The following is a 12,239-nucleotide window of genomic DNA, read 5'->3' on the forward strand; positions in this document are numbered from 1 at the left end:
TAATTTTGTAGTAAAGGAGATTAGAATCTTGGAGAAGACCTCACTCAGAACAAGTCAGGCTTAGGGACTGGAAGAATGGGCTTCTGAGACCATGCCACACTGAGGCTGCATGTCCCAGCCCAGAGGTGACGAGGTGACACCGGTGTCCAGCCAGAAGAGAACGAGACCGAGTGGGGATCGAGGAGGGCAGCGCATCAAGCTATCAGCCATTTCTCCTCCACACCTTGCTTCTCACTCCGCTTGCAAATTTTCACTGATATATTTTATGAAGTCACTATTTTACTTATTTGTGACAGCTCAGATCATCAGTTATTGCTTTCTTCTCATCTAAATTACTGAGTTAAATAGAAATTGTATTGGAGTATAAGGAAAAGCCTACAGCCATAGCTTTGATTTTGATTGGAGGTGAAGAATCATATGATATCAGCCTGTTTCTTTATATTGATCCTGTTCTGGATGACGATTTATTAAACAAGTAAATCAAGCTGCTCTCTCAATGAAAGGCATTCTAAGCAGTGGCGATGATTCTTTTCTTTAGCAAATCACCAGCTAGGATTTTCTGGTGCATCTAAATCAAACTGTGAGCATAAAACTTTAATTAGACAGAAAAAGAAAAACAGATTCTGAGATTGGTGATTCTGGGCATGCAGCATTCCGTCAATCTTTTACTCTTTTTACAAAGAAAGTAAACTCAACTCTTTTAACAGTCCTAAAATTATATACTCTCCTAATATTGTCTTTCCTTCCTATCTTTTTGCCCCTCCCCGATTTGGGGGATCACCCAACAGGCTAAAGGACAGGCTCTAATAGGGAACACTGTAAATTCAACACCATCTCATTGTGTGCACACCTCCCTGGCTACTGGGGGCTCAGAGGCATCTGCTTCCTCTTCTTTCCCATCCTGGGCTCCCCAGCCACGTACCTTGGGCGGCTCTGGCTTGAACGCTGGGGGCGGGCTATTGTCCCTAAGTTGATCGCTGCTAGCAGCCCTCTTCATGTGAGCTCGTGGCTCTGGGCTAGGTTTCCTTATGCTCTATAAGACACAAAGATTCATTCACAACCAGAACATCCGAGCAGAGAGAAGAGAGCACTCGTCTGTTTTGCTGGAGTTCTGTGAACTTATTTAAGTTTGGACGTCAAGGTTGTGACCCAGGGGTTCTTTACTAAACAGGCAGATACCAAGCATACTCTATTAGCAAAGGTTTAAGTCCTATTTTTAAAAACTGGCTGCATCCAATATAGTAGTCTCTTCCTTCAAAATACAATTTTTTTAAAAACCCTCCTAAAGTCTAAAATCTAGTGTGTCACTGATAACTGTTAACATCTCTAAGCACTAGCTCATCTGTGTCTGTAGACATTTGGGAGTTAATTTATTCTTTACAACTGGTCTAGCAGCATATACTGATTTTTTGCTGCAGTTGGGGTGTGTTTTTCTCCCCTTTCAACTTATTTTTTTGGTACTTCTATTTCATAAAGAAAAAGATCATTTACTGGAATGAGCTAAATTGCTAAAGAGAAATCCACAGCAACAATTATCCAAATATACGGATAATCTCATCGACAAAGATCACTGTTCCAACATTCTCTAAGGTACAACTAATAATTGCCCTGGTCCTAACTTAGCGCCTGCGGCCACGGTTTCTAGGATCCTATAAGCCGTATAATCACGGGTCAGTGGATGCAGAGTGCATGTGATCAGGTGAATATTTAATCATGAGCTCAATTAAAAACTGAAATACAAAAGAGAAGGAAACTGATGGGGAAACACTCAGGAGCTCTGGCAAGATTAGAAAGGTTAAAGGTAGGGTGGGGAAGAAAAGCAAGGACATCTAAGAGTACAGAGAGAGAGCTAATCAAAGGTTACAAGTAATACAACAATACTGCATTCCAAAGGAATGTTCCGTTGTAATTTGGACACTGGCACACAAAGCCACCCTGTTTACCCATCACGCCTGAAGGCACAGGTGTGAGGAGTGCCGGCCACTGAATCTCTTCTGAAGTTCACTCTCCTGCCCTCCTATCCCCTGGACCACAGCCGCAATAGTGCAGGCGTGGACTCCGAGTGAGAGGCTCCCTAGAATTCCTCTGCTCCGACCCGCAGGCATGCCTTCCTCCGCACCCTGAACGAACCGCCGTCCGGAGGAGCCTCCTGCCCGCGGCCTGCCTCGCCTCACCTCCTCGTGCTGCACCGGCTCCGAGGAGCGGGTGATGGACGACACCAGCGGCTCCTCGGCCGGCTCATCCAGCTCATTGTCAGTGTAGGCGCCTCCTTCGCCGTCCGTGTCTTCAAAGTCACTGATGAGGCGGCTGTCGCAACTCAGATAGTCCGCGCCCATGGCAGTTAAGTAGGACATGCGGTCTTCGGGGTCATCATCCATCCCTTCCATCTAGAGGAATTTGTTTCGGAGGGTCAGTGGGGTCTGACAAGGCTCCTGGGCGTGGGACTCAAGAAAATTCCCAAGGGCGCAGCCAAGTGACTGAAACCTGGACGTGCTAGCCAAGGAAGGCACCTTTTGTTCCCCCTGAAATCACCTGGCTGTGGTCCAAGCTGATAGTATGTTAATTTTGGTGCAGGAACTCAAATTAGCCACCTGCCAGCCTATCCTCGCTACCATCCTTCCTAGACGCAGCCACTGGCCCACGCTTCCTCCGATGGTCAGGCTTTTTTCCTTCCAGAACTGAGCTCCTCTCCAGCCTGCTCTCCTGGTCCCGCCCGCCTAGTAATAAATCTCCACTCCTTATAAGATGCTCACATCCTTCAGGGCAGAAGCTCTGTCCTGCTCAACTTGGCCTCTCCCGGGGAGCTAGCATGGAGCCTTCCAGACAGTAAGCACTCAGCAGATGGCCAGATACCTTGACTAAACATCCAGTTCTCAAAAAGCAAGACTTAGTTCTGCAACAAAAGAGTCACCGTAAAGTCTCACAAACTACCTCAATTCAGCTGGAGCACAGGATACTAGCACCAAAAGCTCCTCAGAATGAAAGGGACCACAGGTTATATAATCTCTCTCCTTCCTCCCTACAGCACAGCCATGTGTAAACTATCTCCGCAGGCAAGAAGCTATCCAATTTTAGAGGCCTAGACAAGTTCCCTCATGCTCACATTTCACCTATTCAAACCCCTAGAACTATGGCACAGTCTCTACCAACCTTTCTTCTAAGCAAATAATTCCAACTCCATTAGCATTTCTTCTTTCTATTAATTTTTAACTGTATTCTCCATGTTCCTCAGCCTCCCCTCTCATCTGCACTCTAAGTTTCCCATGTCCTTAGCAAGCCGTGGAGCTCAGCGTGAGGTCTTGTAAGCTCTGATTAGTGTACTTGGAACACAACACTAGTTACTACGTTAAAAGTAAAAGGGAAGTGAATGTAGGACTGCGTGCATCACATTATGCTTTTCTTGGAAAAGTCCCTTCATGTTTCTTACTTGGTCAGAGAATTTGTTACATGTCAAACTTGATTAACGTACACGTTAGAGTCCCTTCAAATGGGCACGGTTTGACTACATTCACTCCCCCTTAAGAAAAGGTTCAGGACACGAACTCTCACCTCATAGCAGCGTATCTACACCACATACCTTTCCTTCCGAGACCCAAACTGCTTCTCCTTGCTGATGCTGAATGGTGTCCTTCAAGCTGCCAAACCAGCTATCATTGGCTGAATTTAGGTTGATTGTTGCTATAGAAACATAAACAAAAATGTGTGCATCAATTTCCAGAGTGATGCTCATTAAGGATGCTAGTTGACATAATTTATACTCATTTCTATCATATTTGAATTACAACTTTGACAGATGCAAGAAAAAGAATGCACAGATTTGAGCACTAACTCCTTTCATTGAATATAATTAAAACTATGAACCATCTAGCTGTCTGAGTTTACATTACAGAGGGATGTCATAAAGCTAAAAAATACATTAATTTTTAGAATGTTTATGTTCAGAAAAGCTAACTTTAAAAAATGTTTTTAAAAGGTACAAGAGCAAAGATACATCTAAAACAAACATAAAAATATCCCATTTACATAGGCATGTATATTACAAATAAGAAAAACATAACACTTAGATGTACATTAGTCCCTCAGTATCTCTGGGGGATTGGTTCCAGGAGCCCCTTGGATACCAAAATCCATGGATGCTCAAGTCCCTGATAGAAAATGTTGTAGAGTATTTGCATATAAACTACACACGTCCTCCTGCATACTTTAAATCATCTCTAGATTACTTATAATAGCTAATACAATGTAAATGCTATGTAAACAGTTGTTACACTGTTTAGGGAATAATGACAAAATAAAGAGTCTGTACATGTTTCAGTACAGACAAAATCATCCATTTTTTCCCCCAAATATTTTCGATCCATGGCTGGTTGAATACATGGATATGGAACCCACAGATATAGACGGCCAACTGTATACGTCATTTTGATAAACTTAAACATTTTGGAATACGCATACAGATTACCCAAACTCCACTGGTGTGTATTCAAGGAATGTAAATTTTCTATTCAGAAGAAAATATATCTTACATATTAGCACGCAGTGTGGGTCAACCAGGTACTTTCCAAATGCCTTACATGGATTAGTTCACTCTATGCTTACACAAACCTTGCGAGGTAAGTATTACTATCATGCCCATCTTACAGATGAGAAACCTAGGCACAGTAGTGAAAGTAACTAGCCCATGGCCTCATACCAACCAAGCAGAAAAGCCTGGATGCAAACTCAAAAGTTTGCTTTCAGAGCCTATGGCCTTAGCCACCACACTACATGGCCCATCTAAAAGCACAAATTTAGAGTACAGATATAAAATACTAACAAAGTACAACATATGTAATCATTCTTCAGCAGTATGTATTTGTGGGCCTAAAAGAGATAAACTAGAAAAGCAAATTAGTCCAGAATAATAAATTAAATTGCACCTAAAATTATCACACTGCAGTAAGTTAGGATTTCTTTTAAACTACATCATCAGGGCCCTTTATTAGAGGGCACGGCATTATTTATTATCACTTCTAAAGCCAAAAAGAACCATTAAGCAAATTTTTTGAGTAACTATGCTTCAAGTTTTCTTCCTGATTATATATAGCTTTCTTCCACTTAAGAAGTTCTGACAGTGACCTTGGAAAATCCTGAATGGGCTTACAATTTCCTGGGTTATTAATTATTTAAAGCATTAGAATAAACTGATCCATTGGATAACCCCAGGAAAATTAACCTTGATTCCATGGACTTCTGTATTCTTATCATGGTACCTTGCCGAGATTATTGTCCTCATTGCTAAAATATGATGCCACAGGTCTTACAAACAGAAGTGAGATTTTGTACCCCAGAGACTAAATGAGAAATGCACACATAACGTTAAGCAGGCTTTTGAAGCTTTATGTTGGAGTTGTCTTGAGATAAATACAGTCTGTATTTATCACAAACTTAAAGTTAAAAGGGCCACTTATGAATGGCAGAAAATGTTTGTGTCCCTGATAAAATGAAGAAAGTCACAAGACCTCTTACTGAGTTCACAAAGTATATGAACAAAAAATAAGAGCTTCATAGTAGCTAAATTCCGAAGCCGTATGTAAAAGTAACACCCAACTCACGCACTTGACCTCTTTTTAACAGGTAGGTGCACAGACATGGTGGTGCCCTCCCTTAACTCTGGATCGAGTACTTTTCGCTCATTAGGCTTTTCATGTTCTTTGCCTTCGACCAATATTACTTAACTACTTATTGCTCCCCAACCTCTGGGCTAGGCCTATTCCCCTTGGATAGGCTTAATACATCTCTCAAGTGCAAGAACGTGAAATCCCAAAAGGATGCTCACTCAGCCACTGCCTCGGCTGGGAGCACTGGGGTTCCGAGGGCATCTGTGCCCAGCCCGGGCATGTGTGCGGTCAGTGTTACTTCCCCCTCCCCAGCCCAGGAGGCTGGGGAGTACCCAGAGCAACAGCCAGAGGTGACTTGTGAGACTGGACGGGTTAGGGAGAGGGAAAAACAGGGAATGACTGCCAAGGGGCATGGGATTTCTTGGGGGGATGGTAACAAATGTTCTAAAATGGATTGTGATAACAGCTGCACAACTCTGAATATACTAAAACCCACTGAATCGTATACTTTGAGTGAATTATACGGTAGGTAAATTAAATCTCAATAAAGCTATTCATGGGGCTCGGTCAACATTGCAGTGTTAGACCCCCTCTAAATGGGTGGGCAACAGCCAAAGTACCCAGCATGTTGCCTCTGCTTCCTGTGGTCAACCAGACTGTCTGCATTCCCTCGAGAAACCAAGAATTACCTACTGCAGTTTGGGTACAAGATTTACCTTTCCCCTCAAGCTTTCTCAAAGACTACAGAATGACAGAGAAAATGTTCTTAAACATGTTCTGTCACACTGAAAGATAACAAAATAAGTATAAAGTAGTATCACTAATAATCATCAGTAGCACTTGTTCAGCACCTCCAAAGTCCCAGCAGGGACTTTAATGAAAGCCTGAAAGCTGATAAAGGGCTAGAATATCTCATGGTGCTTTAAAATCCCACAATTTAACAGAAAGCGTGGCCCCACTTACATCTCTAAATCCATAATTCTACTTCCGTGGTCTTCAAACTATGAACTGAGTGCTTTGAAGATGCCAAGAAAACATGTTATACAAACTTCATTTCTTTAAAGAAATGATTTGTTATACACAAATGCAAGTGTATTTTATAGTACATTTTTAAAAATTGTGGTAGTAGGGGAAGTCAAGCCTAACATTTAAACTGATTTTGATAAGTCAACTTGATTTGGGCAATCCCCAGACTAAAGTTTTTCTTGTTTAATCGAGGAGCACTTCAAGATTGTAAGGAGAACCATTTTAATATTATGATAATTAAATACTCATCTGTGGGAAACAGGATTTTCTTACCATGTAAAAGGGGAAAAAAAGGATACTGCACCTAGCAAGACCACGTGCAACACAAAGCTTGACTCCAAATTGCTGGACTCACCAAACCAGTGCTATTATTCTCATTTATTAATTTATAAAAATGTCATAAAATTCAAAAGCATAAAAGCCTATAGAATATTAATTCTGTCTGAAGGTTCTGCTGCTCAAGTGTGAGGACTGCTGTTCTGGCCACGGCACACAGCGTCAAATCACTACGTGGCTGAGCTGAGTGGGCGGGTTGGGGTGTGGGAGGTGCTCAGTGAGGCCATCCGTGCTGCTTTTAGGAGTCAACCTTAGAAGTTTGGAAGAATATTGTAAAAGACCATTTGGCAGGGAATTGGGGCTTGCTGATCAAAGTTGTTTAGCAGTCTGCACCACCTCTCCTACATAAAAATTCCATATGAGAGATTGGCAATTTATGGTGAGATCGGGTCACTTTATATTTCCAAATGAAACTCAATGCTCACAGTGTGTGTTTCCATTCAAACCTCCGACTTTAGTTATCCCAAAATTTTCCCCTTCCTGACTAGCTTAAGCAAGAAATGGCTCGGTGTGCCAGAGACAGTTCTAGTGTAAGTTATAAACACTATGACTTGCCTATTTGCTCTGCCTGATGCTGGCCTCTGGCACACAGAGCTGGATAGCGCACGGTCTCTCCCGTCAAGGATCCTGTAGTCTATTAGTGGAGCTAAAGGAGGCGTGCTAATCCCTTCCACACGCATGGGAATCAGACCCAGCCGGCTACCGGGAACTGTGCTGCAAAGAGCAAATGTTGGGGACTCAAAGCCAGATAAAGGGAGAGCCCCACAGTCACTGGCTGCCTTCTTCTGCCCTGCTGTCCTCCTTGTCCAGCCTCCTTCAGCCTGGTTCTTCCTCTGCAACCCACGGTTTCCCTTCCTGATTTCCCACATCCTCACAGGAACCCCAAATTCAACCCTCTGAAGGCATCCCCTCGCCATTCGGTGGACTCCCACAAAGGCAGGAGGGAAATGGGAAATGGGGGTAGCTTTAACATCATTCGTAATCCTGTGGGCCTTGGTGTTCTCATCTGTTAAAAGGAAGACTCGCACTATGCGACCCTTGTGGCATTACAATAATGCGTCCATGCTGTAACGTAAGTACAATGTTGAACACACACAGACTCCACAGGTAAGTCTGGGCAGAGCCACACACTAGATCTGAAGTCGCTGGGCCTTGCTCATGGCCTAGTAAGACAGAGCACACGAAAGGCTGCGCCACTGCTCACTGTTGCTATGACAACAGTAACAGTAATAATTGCCAGTGGTAGTAAAAATGACAGAAAACGTAAGCATGAAGATTCCAAAAGCACGAGTACTTAAGACTTTACATTCACAGAAGTCTAGTTTATGGTGAAGGACTTCCTCCTTTGCATTTGGTTAAACTCCCTCAGTTACAACATTCGGACACAGTGGTAAGCAGTGCATCTCTCTTTAACGAGAAAAGCCAAGTGACAATAAAACAAGACTCTAATATGAACACGATCAGTTAGCCTCTTCTTCCCCAGTATCACACATACGCTAACTATGACACAGGTGGACAATGACTGGCCTGGGACTCAGAGCTATCATTACCCTGAGGATGTCAGATCCATGCGGTCATCTCATGTTACTCCCACAAAATAACGCACTGCATGGCCAAAAAATTTATGCAACCCTTTTAAACTCTTATTATACCATATTCACAGAACTAGCCATTTATACAGGTAGTGCATACATTCGGTTATGAAAATATGTCACATTCTCAGACCATTTTACTTTCATGAGTAATAGCAGCAATGAGTCATTTCATGAACTTTAAAAAAATATTCCACTATGGAAAACTTTAAACATATACAAAAGTAGAGAGCATTTTAGTGAACTCCCACGTACACATCAACTGGCTTCAACAACTCTTAAGTCTCGTCCAGTCTCGTCTTATCGGTACCTCCATCTACTCCCCGCACCGCAGATTATTTAGGCAAATGCCAGGCGTCACATTAGGCATCCATAAATATTTATTTAGTATGTATTGCTAAAAGATAAAGTCTCTTTTTTTTTTTTTTTGAGACAAAGTCTCACTCTGTTGCCCGGGCTAGAGTGAGTGCCGTGGCATCAGCCTAGCTCACAGCAACCTCAAACTCCTGGGCTCAAGCAATCCTCCTGCCTCAGCCTCCCGAGTAGCTGGGACTACAGACACATTTCCACCATGCCCCGCCAATTTTTTCTATATATACTTTTAGCTGTCCATATAATTTCTTTCTATTTTTAGTAGAGACGGGGTCTCGCTCTTGCTCAGGCTGGTCTCGAACTCCTGAGCTCAAACGATCCACCCGCCTCGGCCTCCCAGAGTGCGATAAAGTCTCTTTTTAAAAAAACATAATCATAATATTATTATTACACCTAAAAAACAGTAGTAATAATTAAATCATAAATATCCAGAGTGCTCAAGTTTCTATTTGGGGGACATTTATTAATAAGGAAACCAAGTTCCTATCATTTTGTAAGTTAGAGCATGCATGCTGGTAAGTAGAGAACAATAACACTATAGAGAGACATGGGTGCTGGGGCAGGTTCAATCACTAGCCTTTGCAATGCCACATAAAAATCTGAACCTCCTCAAAATTATTATTACCATGTCATGGATCTTTAGCTCATTTTCCAATAGTCAAAATTGCAAAGTTCAATCAATACACAAATGACAGGGTCTAATATACCCATTTTATAGGATTAACTAATTTTCAAGGAGTCAAGAACAGAATTTCAAATTCTCTATTCAGGTTATTTTCTGATTTTTTTCCATGCTTCAATTCCCTATTTTCATTTTTGAGCAAAGAGACTACATTTGAAATTTCACTTACCTGTAAAAAGATGTGCACATGTTTTTTTAAGTTTGTTGGCTTGATCAAACAACTTCCGAGAACTTTTGTTGGATGCTGGATTCAACCTCTGCCTCATGGTTTTGACACCTTGTCTAGAGTCTGGGTTGAAAAAAATCACAATCGGGAACCACTGGGTATAATTCAACAGGTCCACAGCTTTCGGAGTGACATCCAGTAGTGCGTGCTTATCCTGTCACAAATGGGGAAAGCCCATAAGTGGGTATATAAAGTAATACAGCATCAAAGACTTTGTTTTAATAAGTAAAGACTACATTAGATAAATCTTATAAATTTAAATCAAACAGCAGAAAACATTTCCTTCCACATTATGTCCACTTCAATATTATCAATCTGATAGAACTGCTGATAAAATGAATTAACAGATTATTTGGTATCATGCTGAAAACTCGGAAAAAAAACAAAATGGGCTGGGCACAGTGGCTCATGCCTGCAGTCCCCGCTACTCAGGAGGCTGAGGCAAGAGGATTCCTTGAGCCCAGGAGTCTGAGGTTGCCATGAGCTATGATGACGCCACTGTACTTTACTTGGGGAGACAGAGTGAGAGTCTGTCTCAAAAAACAAACATACAAACCACCCACACCCCCAAAACCAAAAATGTACCGCCACAGAACAGTAACTGGTCTTCACACAGTGAAATAGCTTGCGTTTACATTAACTTTTTATCATTAACATTTTAATGATTATTAAAATACAGATGCTACTCTCGAAAAGTGACTGCAGCAAACCACGATCTAAATCTTTCTGATCACATGGACCTCGGGTGAATTTTCTCACCTGTTCAATAATTTGCCTCACGGTATTTAACCGAACCACTCCACTGGATTTCTCAGATCCTGCGTCTTTTGGTTCTGTTTCTGCAAAAGCAAAAACAAGGGACTAAATAATTGTTTAGAAAAGAGTGACAACCAAATGCTCCAACCTAGCATCAGCAATGATAGGACATCTGACATTAGATGTCTTCTAATGAGATGCTTAACTGAAATCTAACCATGAAGCCAGTCCAACAAGGATTATTCTATGAGACTACTGGCTTGGATTCTTCAAAATATCAACGCCACAAAAAAATTTAGAGAAAAAGTGGACACTACAAAGTAAACATAAAAATCATAGAAATACATCAAAATCAAATGTCGTGTACGGTCCTCGGTTGTATCTTGAATTTTTTTTAAAAGCTATGAAGGACATAATTGGGACAATTGAGGAAATTTAAAAAGTTGACTGTATACTAAATAACATTATATCAACGTTACAATTTCTCGGCTGTGATAATGATACTATGGTTGTGTAGGAAAACGTCCTTGTTCTTAGGAGATTCACGTAAGTGTAAGGGGAAAAGGTGTTAATGTCGCTACTTAAACTTTTAAATGATTCAGCAAAAATTTTTCAAAGAGGGTGTGCCTGTATGTGTATGTCTCTCTACAAGCAGAGTGGAGGAGAGAAAGTGCACGTGGTAAAATGTTAACAACTGGTGACACCAATTGAAGGGGTATGTGGATGTTCATTATTCTGTCAACTTCTTTGTATGTTAGAAATTTTCAAAATAAAAATTTTGGGAGAAGAAAAAAAAACCAAAAACAAAAAATACTGATAGACTTACTAGCAGTTTGATATAAGTCAGGTAACTCATTTGCCAGCTTTTCCATTGCTATATCTGCTATGGGGCCGAATAAGACCACAGGTCTCTTGAAACCAGCTGAAACGAGACAAGAAAGGCCGTTAAAACACATATACTTGCCTAGCTGTTAAGATAAGCAGCAAATGTACTGTTCAGGCTTTTGATAATAACATAACTAAATGAAAGAAACTGTGTATTCTCCTACCCCCAATTCAGACCAGCTCTTTCCCTTCACTATCTTTACTTTTTTTTTTTTTTTTTTTTTTGAGACAGAGTCTTGCTCTGTAGCCCAGGCTGGAGTACAGTGGCGTCATCATGGCTCACTGCAGCCTCAAACTCCTGGGCTTAAGCAATCCTCCTGCTTTAGCCTCCTGAATAGCTGGGACCACAGACACATTTCCACCACGCCCCACCAATTTTTCTATTTTTTGTAGGGGTGGGGTCTTGCTTTGTTGCTCAGGCTGGTCTTAAACTCCTGGCCTCAAGTGATCCTCCAGCCTTGGCCTTCCAAAGACCTGGGATTCCAGGTGTGAGCCACGGCGCCTGGCCTATCTTTACCATTTTTAAAGATAAACTTTGCTATTGGTGATATAAGGGAATTTTTGAATGGTGGCATTAAAAATTCTTTTTAGGTTGTGGAACTATGCTTCCATTTACGAGTCTGAACAGCTCCCTTTTTGTGAGTCGTGTGCCTTGTTAGAATACGATCTCAATTCTATAACCTGGGTTTGGCATCAGTGCTGTCGCTAAGTTAGAACTTGACAATTATGGTCTGAAAATAAACGTAAACAGCCTCAGAGCCCAG

General features: G+C 41.6%; 1 protein-coding gene across 8 annotated transcripts in view; it reads right to left on the reverse strand.

The window, feature by feature from the left end:
• The window catches only part of TJP2 (tight junction protein 2), an 87,898-nt gene that overhangs the window by 3,397 nt on the left and 72,262 nt on the right, over nt 1–12,239 (reverse strand). For 4 of the 8 annotated variants that reach the window (XM_069476436.1, XM_069476433.1, XM_069476437.1 and 1 more), the window contains exons 15-19: nt 11,417–11,512; nt 10,594–10,673; nt 9,778–9,988; nt 3,578–3,678; nt 2,175–2,387 (exon numbers count right to left, since the gene is read on the reverse strand). In XM_069476436.1, coding sequence (XP_069332537.1) covers nt 2,175–2,387; nt 3,578–3,678; nt 9,778–9,988; nt 10,594–10,673; nt 11,417–11,512 — 701 coding nt within the window. Of the gene's footprint in view, nt 1–922; nt 1,034–2,174; nt 2,388–3,577; nt 3,679–9,777; nt 9,989–10,593; nt 10,674–11,416; nt 11,513–12,239 lie in introns of all 8 variants that reach the window. The other 4 variants (XM_069476432.1, XM_069476430.1, XM_069476431.1 and 1 more) reach the window with 2 other exon arrangements.

Source organism: Eulemur rufifrons, chromosome 7 (assembly GCF_041146395.1).
Source record: "Eulemur rufifrons isolate Redbay chromosome 7, OSU_ERuf_1, whole genome shotgun sequence".
NCBI lineage: Eukaryota > Metazoa > Chordata > Mammalia > Primates > Lemuridae > Eulemur > Eulemur rufifrons.